This window comes from Rutilus rutilus, assembly GCF_951802725.1.
Source record: "Rutilus rutilus genome assembly, chromosome: 25".
Classification (NCBI taxonomy): Eukaryota; Metazoa; Chordata; class Actinopteri; order Cypriniformes; family Leuciscidae; genus Rutilus; species Rutilus rutilus.
In genome coordinates this window covers 4,363,876-4,387,383 of record NC_140229.1, presented here as the reverse complement: position 1 = coordinate 4,387,383, position 23,508 = coordinate 4,363,876, and the positions used below count along the sequence as shown (strand labels likewise).

Sequence of the window (23,508 nt, the reverse complement as noted above, 5' to 3'; positions counted from 1 at the left end):
ATAAATCTGTTAAATCTGAGTATGTTGCATAGAACTGAATGAAGAATAATATATTAATGTTTTATATTTTAATATAGGGCTATTTTCTGTCCAATTTGTGTGGACATTTTTCTTTTTTCCCCATTTTTTGTGTGTTTGATTTAATTAGTGATTCTACATTTAAATATTGATGATTACAAGTTTGGAGGAAATGCAATTAATTGCGATTAATCACAGCAAATTGTGCGATTAATTAGTTATTTTTTTTAATCGATTCCCAGCCGTAATATATATATAGCCTATATAATTTTTTTTTTTTTTTTTTTTTTTATACATAGAAATGTATATTTACATAATGTATATGTAAATTTCTTACATTTGAGCCTCAAAATGTATGTCTCAAAATGTCAATTTCTATCCACAAAACTTGCCAGAAGTCATGGTTTAAGGGGTTATTAAAAAAAAAAAAATCTTCCGGGGGTGCATGCCCCCGGACCCCCCGCGAGCGACTTGGTAACAACCTCCGGCACGTAACAGCACCGCTGCTGGAAAAATTTATAGGGGAAACACTGATGGATGTATGGTAGAGATGGATGGATGGATGGATGGATGGTAGAGATGGATGGATGGATGGTAGAGATGGATGGATGGATGGTAGAGATGGATGGATGTACTGTATGTATAGATGTAAGTAGGTTTTTAGAATGGTAGGTATGGATGCATGTATAGATGTAGGAAGGTAGGGATGGATGGATTGATGTACTGTATAGGTATGGATTGATGTAGGAAGGTAGGTAGTTATGGATGGATGGATGTGCTAGGTATGCATAGATGTAGAAAGGTATGGATGAATGTATGTAGGTATATAGCTGTATGAAGGGCAAGATAAATATGGATGGATGTATAGATGTATGTTGGTGGGGTAGGTATGTAGATGTGGATGTATAGGTATGTTTGTGTGTAGGGATGTACTGTATATTTGTATGAAACAGAAGCATATAGAGTCTTTATTGGAAATGTGCTGTTTGGTCTCTGCAGTCGTTGAGTCTGAAGAAGGCAGTCATACATTATATTTGATAGGCATTCAGTGTTGACCTTACACACAGCTACTAACCAAAGTATCTGAGGATAATACAGGACATTACCCCTGACTGAGCACTAAAGATTATAGTACCTTCCAAACGGTTGAAGCAACACCTGGTCACCAGAACCAGAGACAAGGAAACCTTAAATGTTCCCCTCGAATGCCTGATGCAATGTAGTTCACCTTTGTTTTCTATGTGAAGTTTTGTCAGGACAAAGGATCATCTGCACATCTTGACAGGTATGGGGACATCATGGGATCACTTGGGGTCCTAACAAATTACTTTTAATAGGCAATCTGATTACAATTCCTACTAAATCAATTCCTAACTTAAAAAAAAAAAAAAAAACGCTGGGAAGGAAAGAATTAAAGATATTGTTAAATTTGTAGTCGCACAGTATGCTCACCGAAACTCAACCTTGTATCCAAACATGTTCCCAGATATTTTTCCACAATCCCAACAGCCTGATCATTTCACTTTAATTTCCCTAACATGTGGTGTTCACTACAATCAGTTATTCTGCTTTCCTTGCATTAATCGGCAAAGCACTCAAATCATGTGTAGCGAACAATGATATGCCAGAAATCTGTCGTCATCTGATGGATCTTTATTTTAGCAATGCGATACACTGAAACACTGAGTCCAGAATCAGATCCCGATTCCCCTGAACACAAACAACAGTTAAAACTGAGACGGGAACAAAAGCATTGATGGGGGAACACTGATGCTTAATAGCATTATTTAAAAAATGAGACAGTAGCCTGAACTGTATGACTACTTCCACATATTTCTTAAAATGTAAACAAAACACTGTGGTAACAAAATCCCTCTTCATATTATCAGAAAAGTCGAACCTCTCTGGACTGTTCATCTGAGCTGAATTAGCTAATACACGTATAGTTGCTCGTCTAGAAATGTTTCACTGAAAAGGTTTGGGCCTGCATTTGTTTTTTTGTTACAGTAAAGGTTCTTACTGGCCATCAAAAAAAAAAAAGTTTTATTAAATTAGTCAGTTCCTGTAGGTCTCAATAGAGATCATCCATATTGCAGTCATGCAACTTCTACTGTGACTAGGGATGCACAATATATCAGAGACCATATCAAAATGATCTGTATTTTGAACCAATTTTACTACTCGGTATTCAATCTTTCCCACATGTATATGCCTAATTTCAGGCATTTATTTCAATAAATGCTCAAGTTTGTGTTTCATAACTGACAGCTTTCATTTATAAAACATGACATATTGGTTAGCAGCCGTAAAAAGAATTGGTCAAACGTTCTATATCAGTGCATCCCTAATCTCAAGACCATATTCTCTTTTCCACTGGGACGGCACACTTGTATTTCTTTAACTGGCAAACTGATATGCAAGAAGCAGGTATATACAGTACATCTGAAAAGCATGAATGACTCGGTGAAATATTTACAGGCTTGCCACAGACGCAGAGCTGGTTTGTTCATGCATTAGCTCAGAGAATCTCACGTACACACACCCTCTCATGGCCTTAAACTCTCTGCGATCATTCATTTTAGTAAGAACTGAAATGATTTCTAGAGTTAAAATGTGCTTTTCTGGGATGAAAGAGCGGTCACGTCACGTACAGGTCACAGATGTTTGAGACTGCCGAGATGAGGGGCTACAGCGCTCGAGGACGTTTGGGGTTGATCTGCTTACTGGCCTGTTCCTCCTCTTGAAGAGCAGAGCGGAAAGACTTCACTTTATCTGAGACCAAAGGAAACACAGTTTAGTGTTTGTGATTTTAGTGGACAAAGCATTTCATCCGACGTGAAGGACGACAGCTTTGTAAAGGACACTGGACTAATATGTTGTCACTGCTGTGTAACCTGGGAGTCAATCGCTGACAACATAAAAAAAAAAAAAGTGCACTCAAGAAATGTGCAGCTCATTTTCAGCCCAAAGTCAACAGAAACTGTACTATACGATATTTCATATTAATATTTATTATTAAACCTTTTACATTAGTGCAAAAAATATGCATATAAACAATATCATTTTTAAAAATAAATATGTAAAAGAGTATATACATATGCAATATAAACTGATATGGTTATAAATAATTTAATTAATATAAATCATAAAGAATTAAAATTTTAATATTAATATAATGTATTATATATAGAGAGAGAGAGACCATAATTTTATTTTATTTTCCTGTTGCATTTTGACATTACTTCATATATATATATATATATATATATTTTTTTTTTTTTATTAAAATAGACAATTTTTTATGTCAGCACGGTTTTCAATAATGTTTTATAATAAAGATTATTACTACATGAATTAAAAAATTTATTTTATTTACATTAAGATATTTTCGGGGAGAAAATGTTATATAAATTTGTATATATATATATATAAATAAATAAAGAGAGAGAGAGAGAGATGGATAATTATTTTAATTTACATTATAGTAATGATATTATATTTTTAGGAGAAAATGTTAATTCATTTTCATAAAATAATCCCAATGCAAAATAAATGTATGCTCCAAAAATAAACTTCATTTAATTTATTCTTTTGATTTAGTGTACTTTAATTTGTGTCTTCTCTTATTAATATGATCCCATTTAAAAGACTCTTATCCCAGTCTTCTAAATGCTGGATCTCGGAGGACGACCTCTGTAACCACTGACCTCTGAGCTCTGTTAACACGTCGATCTTCTGATCCAGAATTTGTTCGAGCTGAGTGGCGAAGGATTCCACGTCATAATCGACTTCCTCCGTCATCTCCAGAAGAACCTTCTCATCCTCGAGCCAGCGTATGGACTCCTACAACACACAACATCAGCTCCTGAAGCATCCATCACAAATACATAATACAAGTCCTTTATGAAAAATATCAGTCAATGTACAGTCAAACTATTTAAATTTTATACTTTTAATTTCACTAGTGGGTGTAGGGCACTATAGTTCATTTATGTAAATGAGGATAGCAAAATAAAGTAAACTGTGACACATTATACACAATAATTCTTCATTTACTTCCAGTAAAATGTATAAAAAAATATGGGACCGAAAATTATTCAGACACTTTGACCTGATCATGTTTTGCGTAATGTTTTTTCTTGAATTGCTAATGTGACCTTTTTACACCACAGACTGAACACAATTAAGCATTGCTTGGTAATTGGTTGAGCTAAATTGGTATTATCTAATTGTGTAGTTAAATTTAACAGCTGACAGATATTCAACATAATTTGTGAGACAGTCTAACAGAAGGATAGACAAAACCAGTGAAATATCAACTGATTTCTGGTCGTATTTTATTACCATTTTCTAAACTATAGCGAATAAACTGTGATAATGTGCGAATTGTTGAAGGTGTCTGATTAAATTTAGGTTTGACAGTATATATATACACACTACTGAAGTGAAGACACTGAAGACTGGAGTAATGACGCTGAAAATTCAGCACTGCATCACAGGAATAAATGACATTTTAAAATATATTCAGATAGAAATGTTATTTTAAACTATACCAATATTTCACAATATTCCTGTTTTTACTGTATTTTAACTGAAATAAATGCAGCTTTGGTGAGCAGAAGAGATCTTAAAGGTACTGTATATTCAGAGATATTTCCTCTGAAAACAAGCATTAAGTGCTTTTCTCACAGGTAAATGTACCTTAACTGAAGGATATTTGGACATTTGAAGGGAGTTTGATGAGATGTGTGCAGTGTGTGCGCACCTGAAACACGGCGCGGTGGTCCTCCAGAACCTGCTCCTCCATCTCCACCAGCTGAGAAACCACCTCATGGAAGGTGAAGAGCTGAGGGGACACTTCCTCTTCCTGTGCACAGCACGCATCACATCAGTACACATGCCACGCTCTCATACAGGCTAAAGTAGGGCTGCACGATATTGAAGAAAAGTGCGAGAACTCATTAAATAATGCGATATTCGATATGCGATACGATAATGCTTAAAGTGTGTAAAATAAACTTAAATTATCTTTAAAATATATTTAAAGTTATATAACCTACATATGTGTTTCACATTATTTTTGCTGCAGTGTTTTACTGTATATAAGAAGTGTTATTTTAACATCAGTGTAAACCTCGGGGTTTAGGGGTTCAGGTTATCCTACATTAGGTTTATTTAACAACAGAAACTGAATAATCAAATGTAAAAATAAAACACTGCTTAGTTTTCACTGTATGAATTAAATATATCCTGATTCTTATTAAAACTACAAAAGTTATTCAGCCAAGAGCAGTGAGAGATTTTCTCTTCGTCTTTTGTTCATGACCCCAGTTATTGCACGGTATTGCGATATGCATATCGCGATATATACATTTGCGATATTCCGATATATTGTGCAGGCCTACTGAAGAGTGTGTCGAAGCGCTCTTACGTTCTGTTCACAGAGCAGCTTGAGATCGTCTCTCTGAGGAGAGCTGCCCACTCCCCACTGCGCCTCCAACACGTCCAGCTGGCTGACGGAGCGTCCCTCCAGCACTGCGCTCGGGTCGATGCTCAGCTCCTTCACCCTGCCGTCACACACACACGTCTCAACTCAAGGCAATCAGCGTGTCGGCCGGAAACCTCATATCTCCAGATTTGACCGGTTTGAACTTTTCCCACGAATCATTACTATTAGCCAGCCTTTACATCAGTCGGTGGGTTTTGTAAATACATAACCAACGAAAATATTGTGATTAAACCTCGTAACTCCACCCGGCTCTATGGGTAATCGAGTGCCGCACACAGTTTGGCGCGTCTCTGCTTGTTTGCAATGCAATGGTAAATAAAGAACTGATTATTTGAGTAAGTGCAGAGTTTTCTTTACTCAAGAAACACTACATGAATATATATATAGGCTAATGTTTTATGTATTTAAAGAGTGGAGAAGAGTGTCTTAGTCTAGCATTTGTCATAGAGTCGTAGCCAGTACTGTCTTAAATATCTGTGTGTAGCACTTCATCATTAATAACATGAGATTTTGGCCAAATGACAGGAAAAAAAAAGTATTTTACTGTCTTTACAAACACACATCTGACATCCTCTGGCCATTGAGCTTGATTTTGGCCAAAAGTTCAAAATAAAAAGTGGTTTTGGTAATATGAGGTTTCCGACGATATAAACAGCATGAGGTATTCACATCATGACGCAATAAACCAATGGAAATGGTTTATGTTACAGACACGTGATCATGCAGCATGATAATGATGGACTCCATCCGCTCTATAAGGCACAAGCAAACACAAACCAATGTTAGTGCGGCTGCAAAACGCAACAGAACATACAGAAACATGCCTGAAATGTGCTACAGACGGACTCAAAAAACAAGGGACAAAATAACAGCCGACCAAAAGGGGAAAGACGCATTCTCTGAACTGAAAGTGAAGCGTTAGAAACACAGGACTCTGATGGAGGCTCTGTCTGAAAAGAGACAGGCTTGAAACTGGAAAAGGGTGAGACCTGCTGGGTGAGGAAGCAAAGTCATCGTACTCATAGGTAGGAGAGAGTTCGGAGCGACCGCCCCCCCCCTGGGAGAAGGGAATGTCGGAAGGGCTGATCCCAAACTCCTTCACTCTGAAGACGGGATGACAGACGGCAGTGAGACAGAGAGAGACGGGAATTGCAGTCACAAACCCTTCCAACACAAACATTCCTGATTCATAACCAGTGGAAAAGAGTTCGCCGTCAAATACACTCTAGCAGTGATGCCACGGCTTAATGGTTTGCTATGTAAATAGATAATGATTCAAAAAATGATTCTAAATAATTTTTAAAATGTACAAATTACTTGTTTTATATAAATAATTGTAATAACATGAATATAATGTAAATACATAAATATTTATAATTTATTGAATGTTTAGAATTCATCATATATATATGTATATATATATATATATATATATATATATATATATACATATACTGTACATATAAATACAATATATTATGATAAACATATAGAATTTTACAAACATTGACAAATAAAACAAATAATTTGAATATTAATATTATGTTTAATAATACATATTTAATATAATAAATACAATGTTTCTTAAAATCATTATATAAGTATTCTATTGTTTTTACAACATTACAAAAAAAACTAAATTATATTTATGAATTCTTATGAAAAGATATGTATATACATAAAATGCCATTGGTTTATAGTTGTCTACCAAACATTAAACACAAAAATATGCCATGTAAAAAGATAATAATTCATATATTTGATTATAAATAGTTTTTTTATAAATGGTTTTGTTTTACATAAAGAATTTGAATAATATGAACAATATAAATGTGTGAATATGTACATAAACATTTTATAGAATGTATTATATATATATATAATTTAATGTTAAATGTTTTTACATATTACATTTCTTTAAACCTTTAAATTCTATTTTTACGTTCTTGTTAAATATATGCATATAAACAATATAAATTATAAAAATAAAAAGAGTATATAAAAGCATAAATACAATATAATGAATTCTATATATTATTTTAGAATTTTTTATATATAAATGAAATAAAGAAATTTAATATTAATATAATGTGTATTAATACATGTATAATAAATACAATATTGAAATAATATTATATATTTCTATATTTGCTACTTTGTGAAGTGTGAGACTTAACAAATTATATTTTTATATACTTTAAAAATTAATAAAAATATATTTCTATATTTGCTACTTTGTACGGTGTTTTTATGATACTGTTTTTAATATACATGTATTAATAAACATTATATTAATATTGAAATTCTTTTGACATACAGGGTCAAATACGTCCATAATCTTGTAATTCTCTGTGATTTGTGTATCCATTAATAAAAGCCCCAGATTGTCAGGTTACTTGCATTAGAAACCTTGGAATAAACCGGGTTAAGCAACATGAAGGGTTCTGTGTCAGTGGAAGCTTCTCTCACGTACCTGTTGGCGTATCTCAGAGTGTTTAATGTGTTTTCACATGACGCCATTCCAGGAGAGATTGTAGCGATCTATTGCAACCACAACATTGTTTAAATCATTAATACGGAAATTACACATGATGTTAAAAATGAATATATGATTGATCTAGAAACATCCGCAGTGTTCTTACCATACATGTTCTGGAGTTCTCTCCGATGAAGGAATCTCTTAACACCTGTGTGAGTTTACTGGCTCTAAACGGAGTGTGTGGTTTGTTTCGCCCTAAAGCCCTGATGCATTCCTGTCGCACACAAACACAAGTGGACCAAGATAACACCATCACACTAATGAACTTATAACTTATCATAAAAAAATATGAACCAAAAAATAACAGTCTACTTTCAAGAACAAATCAAATCCACATGCATATCATTATTTCCTGCTGAAGTTTTATTCAGAATGGTCGCATTACAGAAGTTGTGAATTACATTTGATATTTTTATAAATAAAAAAATGATATTATATATTTTTATATAAGTGTGAGACAAATTATATTTTTATATATTTTAAATATTTATAAAAAATAGATTTCTATAGTTGCTACTTTGTACAGTATGTGATTGTATTCATCAGATTTCTAATATTTTTTATGTTTCTTAATATTTTATATTTTCATACAAATATTTCTATATTTGTTACTTTTTGGACAGTATGCCACTGAACTAATTGTGGATATTTTATATATATTTATATACATTTTAATATTTGTATTTTTATAAAAACAATTCTACATTTGTTACTCTGTACAGTGTGGAACAAAGTCGATTTTTCTAATATTTCTAATATATATTTTCATAAAATTTTTTTTTATAATTGTTACTTTGTACAGTGCAAGACTGAACAAATTATAATTTTTATCTATTTTTTATATTTTCATCAAAATATTTCTATATTTGTTACTAAGTACAGTGCTAGACTATACAAATAATTAATTTTTATTTTTAATTTATTTTTAATTTCTAATATTTTTAATGTTTGTAAATATTTCATAAAATATTTTTAGATTTGTTTCTTAGTACAGTGCGAGACTAAACTAATTTTCTCTCTCTTGTCTTTGCTTTTGTAAATATATTTTTAGGGACAAAAACAAGGTCAGATAAAGTAGTTCTGGAGCCGGTGTGTGACGATCTGAAGCACAAACCTTCAGCGCCAGGAGACTCTTGTTGATCTCTGCGCCCTCGAGACGGGTCTGTCGGTCGGCGCTCGACGTGTCCGCCCCTCGCTCGTTTCCCGCCAGGTCGATAAGAGAGAACTTGCCGTGCATTTTGCCCCTCCTGCGGAGAATAATCTGAAACACGGCGTGACTGCGGGACGAATGAGCGTTAGCCGAGGTCTGTCCAGACGTCCTGAGGAAAAACGCATACAAAAATGACTACAAGTGTTAAAAACAACATCTGGTGGAAAGAAGTTTCCTGATTGGTCGCACCTGCAGCTGTTGCCCATCTCAATAAGTTTGAGCACGTCCTCAGTGCATTTGACCTCTCGCTCCTGCAGTCCGACCACCTGAACCTGCTGCTTACCGTCTTCAAGAACACGCAGCTTCGCCTTCCTGTTCAGAAGGTCAAACACCTGCACGGCCGTTTAAAATGTAAGACCTAATGCACTTTATGACTATTAAATGAGCTCATTCATTATTCATGAGCTATAGAGAACTTGCCTTCCCGCTGTAGATTTCAAAGAACGTCGCGTACACCTGAAGATCCAACTTCTTGTAATTTGGTTTTTTTAACATTAGAAAAACATCCCGTGCTGAAAGAATAGAAAATATTGATAACTCAAAATTGACATTGAATAACATCAGGTCAGACACATACCAGCGAGTGCGTAGATCCCTTTAGAGCAGTCCTGGTTCTTCCCAGAAAAATCTCCTCCCATGGTCTGGAATGAAGGGAAAATCGATTATGACAAATGGCAAATGGAACGATCCCCTGGGAGGATCTTTTCCTGTAATATGATGTCATCTGGTTTTGTTCACGGTCAGAAACTTACATGAGTTTTGCCACTGCCCGTCTGACCGTACGCAAAACAGGTCGCCATTCCCCTCTCAAATATGGTCTCCACCAGCGGCCGGGCGGTAAACCTGAAACACATAAACCAGAGATCTCATTCAATATTAGAACATGATAAAATATGAAAAAAATTTTTTAATTTTTTTTTAACTTAAATGGCTCCGATTTTATTTCACATTGGAATTTAAGATGAAATGACCTCAAATAACGTTTTGTTTTTCAACATGTTTATAATTTTCCACCTTTATCCAAAAAATGACTTTAAAGATTATTTCGATGTTATAGGTTGTTGAATGTGGTTTGTGACGTTTGGATCAGAGCACTTTTGGCCACTGGTTCAGGGCGCTGTCAATCACTGCCTGATTTTTTTGTTATGATGTAACTTTGTATAGTGCAAAACTGAAATTATATTTTTTATATTTTAGTTTTTTTACTATATACACATATTTTAATATATATACTTAAACACTTACATACGCTTTAATATTTTATTTTATGTATACATTTTACTAGATATTTCTATTGTTACATTGTACAGTGCTAGACTGAACAAATTATGTTTTTATATATTTATATATACTTTAATATTTGAAGAGTTCAGATGCAAAAGCCTCTAAGTGTCATCTGAAATTTTCTTCTAGAATGATAATTTGTATCAAGCTCGTATATGTAACCCTTGTGCATCCTTAGGGACATTTTTGTCATTTTCAGGGTTTTTTTCTTTTTTTTTTATCACTTTGCCTGTGTTAATGCTCACTGCATACAATTTGCCATAGGTGTGTATTTTTATTGGCATTTTACTATTTCACTGCCATTTCCTTCCTCTCAGCACCTTTTGGACAAAAATGTCCCCATTGAAACCCATTAAAACTGCATTTTTTAATCCCAAGGCCGTTTAACTATAAAATGATGCAATCTTTTTTAAAGGGTTAGTTCACCCAAAAATGAAAATTCTGTCAGTAATTACTCACCCTCATGTTGTTCCAAACCCGTAAGACCTTCGTTCATCTTCGGAACACAAATTAAGATATTTTTGATTAAATCTGAGTGCTGGATCACTCTTCCATAGGCTTCTAAGACACTAGCGCGTAGCGCGTAGGCTCACCAAGTAGGCTCACTATTGGGCGACGCTGGTCATGTGTGTGATACGTGGTGACGTGCAACACAGACGCGCTACGCTTAAACACTACGTGAAAAGACTCGAGGCCCAGAGAGAAGGAAATGAAAAGTGGAATAAAGTCGTTATTTTTGTTTGTTTTTGCGCACAAAAAGTATTCCCGTCGCTTTATAAACTTAAGATTGATCCACTGGAGTCACTTGGACTATATTAACGATGTCTTTAATGCATTTTCTGGGCCAGCAAGTTATAGTGTCTTAGAAGCCTATGGAGGAGTGAGACAGCTCTCAGATTTAATCAAAAATATCTTAATTTGTATTCCGAAGATGAACGAAGGTCTTACGGGGTTGGAACAACATGAGGGTGAGTAATTACTGACAGAATTTTTGGGTGAACTAACCCTTTAAGAGGCTTTCATTCTGTTGGCATGGCTTCAAAATGTACATTTTTACTATTTTTTATCAGATGGTGCCATTTTTTCAGGTTTGGCCTATAAAGCAAATACTCGCATTATTCCTGGTTTCTGCTTCGGCATATTATCGAGCCAATTGGATAAATTATGCAACGATAATTGTGTGGGTGTGTTGGTATGGATGTCTGAGTGTGGTTGGTATGTGTGTTATAAAAAAAATGTTGTGTGCATGTGTGTGTTTGTAATATTGAGAGAGAAAAACTCAACTGCAAATACCAAATCCAGTGTGCACCAGTGGAGTTTTGCTGGCATTCAATGGGGAAAGTCTGGTACTGCGCCCAAACAAAATCTTACGGAAAGCTCATTTTTTGAAATATCAACCTCAAATTTGGAACACAACTTATTTAGATTTATGGCTTTGATTTTCATGCCGTTTTAGAGTTCAACTTGTTTCATAAAATATGTATTTTATATAAAATAATGTTCATAAATAATTTTCATAAACTTAAACCTATATAACTTTTTTTGGGATTTACTTTTTTTTTTTTTTTTTTTTACTTCAGCCATAATCTGCCAAGGGTAGTATTCTTTAAAATGATACCAAACTTAAGTCTGTGCTCCCAAGCTTAAATTTTTTATGACAGTTTTTTGACACGGACATTTTTGTCCTCTATGTAGCTGTGTAACTTTTTTTAATTGATGCACAAGGTTTTTTGTCATTTAAGTGAAATTACTGAACTTAAATATACGAGCTTGATCAAAATGATCATTCTAGAAGAAAATTTCAGATGGCACTTAGAGGCTTTTGCATCTGAACTCTTCATTTGTTATTTTGTACAGCGTGAGACTGAATAAAACAAATTCCTCTCTCTCTCGTCTTTGATTTTTTGTCTCACTATTTCCCTGTAAACTAATAAATATCTGACCTGTAAACCATTTCGTTTGTCGAGGTGTCGTCGAAAGCGTAATCGAATCGAAACGTCTGGTTCTCCAGGTATCTGGTTAAATCCACTTTCTGCTTGGGCTCGTGGACCATGACCACGTCTTTACTGGGAATGGTGATGACGTCTAGATCCTTCATGGTCAGCTCTGAAAGTGAACAGATGATGTGGCGCGTCGTAAACAGCACTAGACACTCACAGCATGAACGTGTGGTGGAATAAGAAGAGTTCATCATCACCTTTCTTGTTCAGTGGACGTGTCCGCACACACACGCATATCCTGTGGTCCTCAATCTGAGAAAATATACATATTATTAATACATACATAGTATAATACCATGTAATACTGTTGATAAATCATGTGGAAATTAAATGTAGACGATTAAATGCAGATGTAGTTATTCACCAGATCTTCAGTGGTCAGCGGTCTGTAGTCCAAACTCGCTCTGAAGTCTCGGATCATGCACATTATTTCATAATTAGGGGTTATTGCCTCGACATCCTGTGTAATAAAAGACTCTCAGTTAATATTGTAAGAGTTAGAACATATTCACTTTCTTGAGATGTTAAGTCATGGCATTTTTCAGTATGTATATATCGTTTTTATTATATTAATTTCTATTTAAGTTTTAGTTTGAGTTATTTTAGTACAAGTTAAATAATAATAATAATAATAAAAAACCATTAAAATGTATATATATATATATATATATATATAAATATAAATAATGATTTTAGTCTTAATTAACTATAATAAAGCAACATAACCAATTTGTCAAGCCAACAATATTCATAGGAAATAATAAATAAAATTGCAATAAGCAAAATAACACAATATGTTTCTAAACATATAATAATAAAATGTTATCATAATACGCATTAGTCAATAAAACATATCACAACATATTAAAATAAATATAATGTTCCACATTAAGCTTATCAAACCTTGTGAGTACACAGAAACGGTACGCCAGTGTGTTTTGTCACCTGCGCTCTTTTCTCTCTCAGCTCCTGCTGCTGCAATCGTCTCCTCTCCCGCTTCTCCTGAAGTTTCTCCACTTCCTTCACACAGTTGGACTTCCTGCGAGCTGAACACACACAGAAAAAACTCAATGCAAACAGACATCAATGTTTAACAAACAGTTACAATATTTGTCAGCTAAACCTGATTCGCTCATTTTAATAAGAATTTTATTTGACATAATTGCAAAGTCAGTGTGCATTTGCTTGTGTTGAATGTGTTTGAGTGAATCCCTCAACAATGGCATCATGAGGGGTCATCTCTGAGACAACAACTCTAAATGCTGCTTTTGTTTCGGTGTGACGGCAGACAACAGTCGTTTGTGACGGTCGCTGAGAGCCCTTCAGCTCCTCCATCACTGCTGGAGTCTCTTCATACACTCACAGATCAGAGATTACACACCCAGGTATTCATAAAACATCTCAACAATAATTACACTACTGGTCAAAAGGTTTGGGGTCGGTGCTTTTGAAAGAAGTCTCTTCTGCTCACCAAGGCTGCATTTGATCAAAAACGGTAAAAACAGAAATATTATTACAATTTAAAATAATATAATATTAAATAATATTAATGTAATTTCAATCATGACAACTCTAGGAATAGTTTTAGCATGTTATTGAATATGGCAATGTTAATGTATTTGGTCTTGGTGGACTAGATCTGCTAATAGATACACAGTCACGCTGCTGTGAGCATGTAAGATATGATGCTGCTGCATAAATATATATATATATATATATATATATATATATATATATAAATAAATCCCACAGCAGATCTAGACAGGTGGAGCTGGGGAGGTGGAGGGATTCAGAGGACCAGCTTACTACAACAAACAATGAACCAGACTATTTAAATGCTGAGCAAGCAATCTCATTGGCTGCAGGATCAGCGGAGGCCAATCAGTGAGTTTCATGACTGAAGTAGATATTTATTCCTGTGATCAAAGCTGAATTTTCAGCATCATTACTCCAGTCTTCAGTGTCACATGATCCTTCAGAAATCATTCTAATATGCTGATTTGCTGCTCAAGAAACATTTCTGATTATCATCCATGTTGAAAACAGTTGTGCTGCTTAATATTTTTGTGAAAACTGATACATTAAGGATTCTTTAATGAATATAAACTTGAAAAGAACAGCATTTAACTAAAAACCGAAATCTTTTGTAACATTATAAATGTCTTTACTGTCACTTTTGATCAATTAAATGCATCCTTGCTGAGTAAAAGTCTTCATTTCTGTGTGATGTGTGGTACCGTTCTGCTGCTGCTGGAGGGTTTGGTGTTGTATCGGTGGAGGCGGAGCGGGCGCTGGTGGAGGAGGTTCGATCTGTTGACTCGGCCGCGCTCGAGTCGTACCTACAGAGACTGAATAATGGAGATCACATCATCACAGACCACGAAAAGACCAGACCGTTTAGACACACATGCACACATTATGACTCTTCTTTAGCACTGTTTTACACGTTAAGTTATCAAAACTCTGAAATAACACAAATAGAAATTTGGGAATGAAGTTGTGATAAAAAAGTGGTACAGAAAGTGGAACTCTTTTTTCACATCAAAGACATCAGTATGGATTTTAACGCTTTACCTTTATTATACACTTCAACTCATCCATTAAGAGGAAAACTTGTAAGCACAATTATATATATTTGTCTGTTATTAAAAATACTTTTGAAAAACTTAAACTTCAAATGAAAATTAGAAATGTTGGCTTGGCAGCTAACTGAAATAAAATACTAAAATTACACAAAAATTTAAAATAAAATAAAGATAGATTAAAGCTAAACAGACATATACATTTTTTTATAGAAACTAATAAAAGCACAATTTTATCTAAAATTAAAAAGAAAACAAATATATATATATAAATAAAAGCTAATTAAAAAATTTATCAAATGCAATATTGTATAAATAATACTAAAGTAACAATGATTTAAACTAAAGCATCAAAGTGTTTTATAATCCCATGCAACAAATTCAAAATGTTAAAACACATACTGTTGAAATCATTATCTGCTAAAATGAATAGAATTTGAGACTAAAAAGCCCCTTTCACACAGCGCGATGATCCCGGGAAATTGTCGGGAAATTGCCAGAATGCCTTCTGCGTGACCTTCTGTTGGGGACCTAGTAACATTGCCGTGTTCAGTCCCGGAACGCGCGCTGTGTGAACAAAAGCCGTTATAATGCCGTGTCGTAGTGATGACGCTGAAGCCGGGAACTTTCGCCAGCTGTGAAACGGTACGTAATGCGCAAGTTTATGATCGAATCAGAGAAAAAAAATGCACAAGCGTAGCACAAGAAATCGCAGCTCATAAGCAAACGTAAGACGCTGCTGAGACAAATCCCGAGTCACTTTATCCATGTATTTTCCGGAATCTCCGTGTGAAAGGGGCTATATTGTAACAGTGCTAGTTTATGGTAAAAAAAAACATTTTTGATAACTTGTACATCATACCTCGATTATCCCTTGCAGGGGTTTCATTTTTTGGTGGAGCTGCAGTTCGGCGATTCTACAAAAGATGAATCAAGAAAATAATCAAGTTTTGAAAAGTCCAGTCTGCAATCTAGCTACAAAATATATCTACACAATAAAATCATTCACAGTGAAGTTATGCCACATTATAGCTTTGTGTCGACAGTTATCTAGACTACCGTCACAGTCTATTAAATAGAAAAAAGTACTTTACTAATAATTACAAATTACATCTTCCTATAATTATTCATGCATATATCATTAAATTATTCATGCACAAGAGCTTATGGGTGACCTCCCAATGTAGGATGACACAATGCAAGTTATTTTAGTGATTTTTTTATGTTTAACGACGGGAATTTACCCAGCCTGCATTGATTTGAACGTAAAAACTGAAAACAGTGTTTTATGACTATGACTCCTGTCTGGAAATCCATTTGAGAAGTAATAAAAGCCAGACTGAGTGCGCTACAATGGTCTGTCCACCGCTGTACTAATTTCTCTTCTTGGTTACGACTATTATGGTGCAGCGAAATGGACACCAACCTTGTTTTGGGGGATCTTGTTGATTTTGACGGCACTCGACACGGGTGGCGGAGGGGTTTCAGGACTTTGTAGGATTTCCTCTTCAGGTGCAATATCTGGATTTAGTGCAAATATGCTTTCCAGATCGATCTGTTCACAGGGAACGAGAGCATGAGCATGAGGCAGCCAGTTTATTAGGCAAAAGCACTTTATTGACAGCACATTTGCACATACTGTAGGACTTTCCACAGTTGTAAAAGTTGCTAAATATAATCATCCCACAGGACAGAAAAATTACAAATGAGATCTCAGTTTCACAACAGTTTCTCCTCGACAGCGATTAGATTAACCGGTCATTTTGAACCGGGGAGGATTTTCTGTTATTGCATAGGACTAAAACTTACTAAATTTGCTCACACAGAATATAAGTTTTTATTTTAAGGTGAATAAGCTTGAGTGAAATGTTCACTCAAAAACTGAGGTGCGTTTTACACCAAATTAGGTAAAGGATTTTCAACTCAGCATAAGGGTTTAACAGAGACGAGCTTCAGAAGAGATCTCAAAGTGCGCTCAGATTTACCTGCAATCAAAGGTCAGAGATCTCAACATGAACTCAAATATTTTTCATTCAATTACTTTAGGACCAAATGATCTGAGCTGCTATCCAGATTCATTTGTATAGCTCTATTTCTCATGAGGATTGATTGGAGAAACATCTGAGATCAAGTTGAGTTACATGAAACATTTTCATTCATTCATTTTATTTATAAAGCACTTTACAGCAGCACATGCAGTAGGGTTGCTCAGTATACCGGTACTGGGAAAATACCGGTATGTAGGCTATTTTATTTCAAATGGTACGATATCATGATTTTGCTAATATCTGTAGCCTACTTACACTGCTGTACCCAAACAGACATGAAACCGGCAAATGTGACAACATACTAGGGGAACAAAATGGATAAGTCAGTTGAATCTCACTCAACACACCCCGAACTAAATAATAAAGAGGGCAGTAGAAGTGAAATTTGGAATTACTTTGCTATTATAAAACTGAAGAACCATCAAACCTTGCCAAGCATCTGTCACTTGCCCATCCTGACTACAAGACATTAAGAGATCGACAGGTGAGTGAATCATTCCAACGATCTAATTTAGACATTTATTTTCTTTTAACACTGATCAACGCACATACATAAGATCATATCGTTATAAATAACACGATGTTACAGCGCGCGTTTGACACATATGAACCAGTATTTGCACTTAAGTTTAGGTAACGTTACGTTAGGTCTAACAGAATATAGTAATCAAATTGTAAAATAACACTGGATAGTAACACTGTTAATACATTACACGGTTAAATCCTTATAATTAAAGTTACAAAAGTTATTTAGTGACAGACAGCACCGTCACAGACACGGTCACAGATCCGATACATGCGATACTATTACACTATTTACATTCACGTAAGACATCACCGACTGTGTTTATGTGAGTTACTCACCAAGACGGACATTTTGACAATGTTGTGTGTAACGTTACGTTATTTGACTGTTTGAGGAAAAACAACTCAATTTGGGATGCGCTCGCGGGCTCAGGCGGTTTGGCGCACACACTGCTGGTGTGAAAGAAGCCCGTCTCTAAAAGAGCTCCAACGTAGGCTATCTGAATCATATAAAACCTTTTGGATGTTCAAATTGGCAAGGTTTAAAAAGACGTGGGCAAGTGACTTCCGTCAGCTGTCCCGAAACGAGCGAAAGTGTATCGCAGCGCGCGGAGGACTTTTTAATTTGCTAATTTAGAGAGCGAGGGGGAGACGAAGTAGACTATCGCTGAAATTAATTCTCACAAGAAAGTTGTCAAATTACTGATTTGATGTGATAATTTGTGTTGATTAATTTGCTAATAAACATTTGCTGAAATCTCCCGCTTTATAAACGCAAAACATTCGAGAATTATGCGTAGCCTAATTGACCTTATTCACAGCAGCGCCATCTTTGATTTTTAATGGGAATGAAAGCGAGCCTGTGAGGGACAGACATGCATCTCTTCAATGGGCTGTTAAGGCCTACTGTTATTTGATGTGTTTTTGGATTGTTCTGCTCATGAAACACTGGAAAAATATCTTTCCAAGTAATTTCAGTTCACAAAAAACTCCCAACAATATAAGCTGTGGAAAATTGTAAGTAATCTAATTGTAAATTATACAGCTTTTTACAGCGGATGCCATTGAAAACACGGCAAGTCTATCCCTCACAGCCTCACTTTCATACCCGTCATGGCGCTGCTCTGAATAAGGTCTATACCCGCGCCAAAATTCAGACCCGTATGGTATCGTTTTAATATCGATACTACTGTATTAGATTGTGGTACTGTACCGAAGCCAAAATTGTGGTATCGAGCCATCCCTAACATGCAGACCAAAGTGCTGTAGCCTACAATCAACATTCAAATACTGTACATACATTACCATAAAACAAAATAACCTAAAAAGGGATCAACAAAAACATTCCCATACTAGCCAAACTTCTTAAATGCTAATGACAAGAAGTAGTTTTCAACACCAGCTTTATGGATGTGACCGCTCTATACGGCAGATCATTCCAAAGCCTCGAACCCGCAACAGCAAAGGCCTGATCTCCTTTAAGTTTTAGATGAGTTTGTGGGATAGTAAGAAGCAACTTGTTAGTTGATCTAAAGACCTAGATGTTTGGCGAAAAGTAATAAGCTCAGACACATAAGCAGGAGCCATTCCATGCACTGCTTTAAAAACATATAGCAGGACCTTATATTTGATCCCGCTGTCGATTGGCAGTGACCTGAGCGAGGACAAAATAGGAGAGATATGATCACTCTTTGTAGCACTCCCAAGCAAGCCTGGCCACCATGTTTTGAACTAACTGTAAGCATGAAATAATGGTCTAACAGGACTAGATGTCGACTGATTTATTGGTATTTATCAGAAAAATATCGGTATGGATTTTTGCCGATAACAGAAATTGTTCCAGCAATCAGCAAAAATCCATACAGATATTCTTTCTGGGTTGCTGGAGCTGCTGTACAGTACGAGATCGGCCTCTAGAGGCGAAATAAAAACTATCACTGACGCCTCGTGGAGTTTGTTTTGACACATGAGGCTGCACACTACAGACTGCAGGACATTTCAGATGCGGATAATCAGACAATGAAACGCTATGTTACAGAGGACACTATCCTACATGTTTTCATTTCATTAAAAAAGTAATGAGTTTGTTGACTAGATACTGCATTTGTGAATAAGAGCATGATGTTAGGCTGAGAGGACGCTAACATTAGTAGTACCTCAAGCAGTTAAAAAGTCCGTCCCAAATGTTTAATGTCACGATTGTTACCATCCATTTGCATTAGTTTATATCCAGCTGGTCCCCTTTATGCGTTCGTTATGCAGCGAAGTTGCATATTTAAAGCTAGAGACATGAAACTAGAGAAAGCAAACTGTGTCTTCATGTAGCCGACAGAAAAATAAACAAATCAGAAATGCATTCGATTTCAGTTCTTTTTTTATTGTCGCTGTAATACATATTTTGTTATTTTGATTAGATAACCAAGTGTTCTAAAATAGAAGCAAATAAAGTTTCATGGTTCAGTACTGTTTTTAGATTTTTATAATAAAGTTCAGTATCTATTTTAAAAACTACTCATGGTTGATTAATCAGTTATCAGCCAGCCTGGTCCTACCTAGTTATTGTTATCGGTAAAATCCAATATCGGTCGACCTTTAGACAAGACCCCACATACAGAACATAACAGTAATCCAAACGAGACCAAATAAATGGCATTAATGACCTTCTCTAAATCTTTTATCGACAGAATGTTTTTTTTTTTTTTGAGCAGTAGACCTGATCTGGGAAAAAACAACTCTTAACCAGTTGATCTGCTTGTCGAATTTCAGTTCTGGTTCAAACACAATTCCTATATTTCTATTTGGTTATGACAACAGACTGACCATGGACCTAAATGAGTAACAATATATAAGCATCTTCTGACCGGCACGAAGATCATAATCTGTTTTTCCGTGGTTTTAACTGAACCAAATTGCGAGCCATCCAGCTCTTAACCTCATCCAGACATGCCAAAATTGAGTTAGAAACACAATTTTCTCCAAATTTTAAAGGGAGATCATTTTGTTTCAGTTTCAGACGAGGCTTAAGATAATCCCAGACTAAAATGCATGTTTGAGCTGTTTTAACTGAAAGCAACTTGCACTGATATATCTTAAAATATGTCAGTGCCATTGTTTTGTCTCAAGATGCACATCAGTAATGTTTTTTTTCTAAGGCATGTTTATAAAAGCTACTTAAATGTCCTAATTGAACTAAGGCCTAATCCTGGCTTAAACTAAACCCTGTCTGTGAAACCAGGCTTTAACCTCTATTAATTCTCCTGAGTTATGAAAGAGCAACATGTGAAGGATGAAAGCTCGGTCTTTGTATTTTATGCACAAATGAATGCACGTGATAAACCTGAAAGCTATTTAAGGCAGAGATACAAAAGCTGCTTTAGAATAAATCTCCATTGATCCTGACACATCAAAATTATATCTGTGTGCCTATAATAACTACAGACATTTTAAAAACATAAGGCTCATGAAGGTGACTCTGCTGGAATCATACAAGCGTTTGTCTTTAGTGCATTATGCCAACATGATGGACATATTAAATATGAATATCAGAAATTCACCTCTTTGCCTTTTGTGTCTCCGTTTTCAATCCACTCCACCGTCACACTCTCATTGTCTTCATTCAGTGACGTAACCATGGCCTGGTGTATTCTGCCTGAAATAGATAACAAAACAATGGTTTACTGCAAAGATCTGCAGCCTGGTGATAACACTACAAACTAGTGCTGTCAAACCAATTATTCATGATTAATTGCATCTAACATAAAAGTTTGTAAATATATGACACACACACACACTATATATATATATATAGTATAGTATAGTAAGTTTGCTTTGTGATAATGACCAGCTGATTGCACATTATACATGATTACTTGAAAAACTACTGAATAAATAGACTTCAGGAAGATAAAAGTTGTAGAATAACCTTAACTAACAACCAAATTGTAGGGTTCACACTTGCTTTCCACACAACTTTACTATGGACGGACTACTAACCAGGTATAACGTTTAGGCCAAAGGTTAATGCTTTATTTCATGTACATTAAAGAGAGGAAAAAATGGCTGCACTTGTACACTGCAGGAATGACAATAAACTAAATAATAATAATAATAATAAACTAAAACAGCAGTACAAAAACGAGTTTTGCAGGCGATGTCTCTGGGCGTCTTCCTCAGGGAGGATGCTAGGAGACTGCGAATTTACGAACGTACTATGGCGAAGGCTTGGCTTATGAATATTAATTACGTAACGTGACGTTTACCCAGTGCGCTTATCTGATTGGCTAAACGACAGACATTAGCAAGTAAGCGCCTGTCAGCCGGCGAATCGTTGTTGACGTTGTGGCTTAAGTAGATTCTACGCCAAGACGCTCCAAAACGGTTACCAAGCAACGTCAGGAGGACTTCATTAATAATTATGAGTCAAGCCTCCGCCATAGTAGAATTAGTAAATTCGCTAACGGGTTAGCAGGAGCATGCATCCCAAAATCATGCAATACAACGGCGTGCCAAGGACGGGAAGATATTGGATATGAATGTATAGGCCTATATCGATCCTCTCCCGTCGTTTGCACTAGCTGTCTTGTGTTTAACGGCTTTACCGGGTTAAACAAAGATGATGCGGCGACAAACTGCACCTCAGCCTGATAAACGAGCGGCTGCTGGGTGTGACTCACCATCACTGCGCTTGATCTCCACATAAATGCCGATCTGGATCTTCCCGAAGAGAGCTGCCATGCCTCATGTGTGTGCCAGGATCTGTATGGCTATATTTGAGCGGGTTTCACGGGAGAAGTTGTTCAGCAGCAAAAACCGGGAGGAGGTCAAGAGAGAGAGAGACGGATGAGCGCGCATGCGCAGAGTGCACACACACCCATCACAGAATGTCACATCAACCTCTTTTGTCTAGTTGCAGTGGACACACTCTGTCCAGCAGTTGTTGTTGTTGTTTTTTAAATGTTGTTTCTTTTTCTTTTTTTAAAGCAAAAATAACCGATTTATTTCAATAAAATGATAGCACTATATTTTAGTTCGATAATGTATTTTATTTTATATTTCGTATTTTTAGTATTAATTAGGTACTTAATTTATGCAGTAGTTATAATCTATTTATTAAATTAAATGAATATATAAGTTATAAGAAATATATATTTTCCAAAACACGTTTTACTCTAAAACTGTGAGAAAATCAAAGCCATAAATCTAAATAAGCTGTGTTGATTTCTCAAAAAATTAGCTTTCAGTAAGATTTTCCAATAGATGAAATGTGTCTCCATTTCAGGACAATTTAACCTTTTCGAATCATGTCCATTATTATTTTCATTTTTTTTCCACACAGCAAGTGCTAAAATTTAAAATAATAATAAAAAAATAATGCGTCAAATTTGTTAACCAAAGGGTTAACATATAAAAAAATAAAAAATAACATTCTTCCTCCTTACCTTTGATTATTGAATCTATTATCTTGACATATAATGTTCAAACACTCCTACCTGAATTGCTTCCATTGTTCCAAGTTATTTTAGAAAATTAAACAATTTAATTCTTAAGGATGTACCTTAATAAATCATATTCGCTCTGTCAGAAATATACATGATGGCGGCAAAGAGCTCTGAAAGAGTCTGTATTATGGGAACTAAAACAGTTCAAGAATGAGTGATTGTTTAAATGATTAGTAAGTAAGATGAAGTAAACTACCTTTGCGATAAAATCGATAAAATAAACATATGGATTCAGTCGGCTAACTAAGAATATTTACTACCATTAATCTTAGTGAATGTTAATATACCCAGAATA

General features: G+C 35.3%; 1 protein-coding gene across 4 annotated transcripts; it reads right to left on the bottom strand.

Moving 5' to 3' along the window:
• Window positions 1-1,652: 1,652 nt before the first annotated feature.
• On the bottom strand, window positions 1,653-22,587 carry LOC311284881 (kinesin-like protein KIF2A). Of its 4 annotated transcripts, none has more exons than XM_084400131.1 (21): window positions 22,389-22,575; window positions 21,270-21,364; window positions 16,569-16,697; window positions 16,005-16,059; window positions 14,798-14,908; window positions 13,506-13,606; window positions 12,925-13,020; window positions 12,758-12,812; window positions 12,504-12,666; window positions 10,029-10,119; window positions 9,854-9,917; window positions 9,697-9,788; window positions 9,466-9,608; window positions 9,181-9,385; window positions 8,170-8,280; window positions 8,001-8,068; window positions 6,517-6,630; window positions 5,450-5,585; window positions 4,784-4,885; window positions 3,726-3,861; window positions 1,653-2,790 (listed from the first exon to the last, which is right to left on the bottom strand). In XM_084400131.1, exons 1-21 carry the CDS (start codon window positions 22,447-22,449, stop codon window positions 2,705-2,707), a joined length of 2,214 nt encoding a protein of 737 aa, XP_084256257.1. In that variant the 5' UTR covers window positions 22,450-22,575; the 3' UTR covers window positions 1,653-2,704. The 4 variants fall into 4 exon arrangements, with proteins under 4 accessions (XP_084256257.1, XP_084256258.1, XP_084256259.1 ...); XM_084400132.1 differs by having other exon boundaries at window positions 6,547-6,630; XM_084400133.1 differs by lacking the exon at window positions 6,517-6,630 and having other exon boundaries at window positions 22,389-22,587.
• Window positions 22,588-23,508: the final 921 nt, after the last annotated feature.

Excerpts from the sequence above, each read along its gene's own strand:
- LOC311284881 (XM_084400131.1), bottom strand. The coding sequence starts at position 22,449 with ATGGCAGCTCTCTTCGGGAAGATCCAGATCGGCATTTATGTGGAGATC. Across the intron at positions 13,021-13,505 it reads TGAGAGAGAAAAGAGCGCAG|GATGTCGAGGCAATAACCCC; the intron begins GTGACAAAACAC and ends TTTATTACACAG. Across the intron at positions 5,586-6,516 it reads TTTGCTTCCTCACCCAGCAG|GGTGAAGGAGCTGAGCATCG; the intron begins GTCTCACCCTTT and ends GTGTGACGGCAG.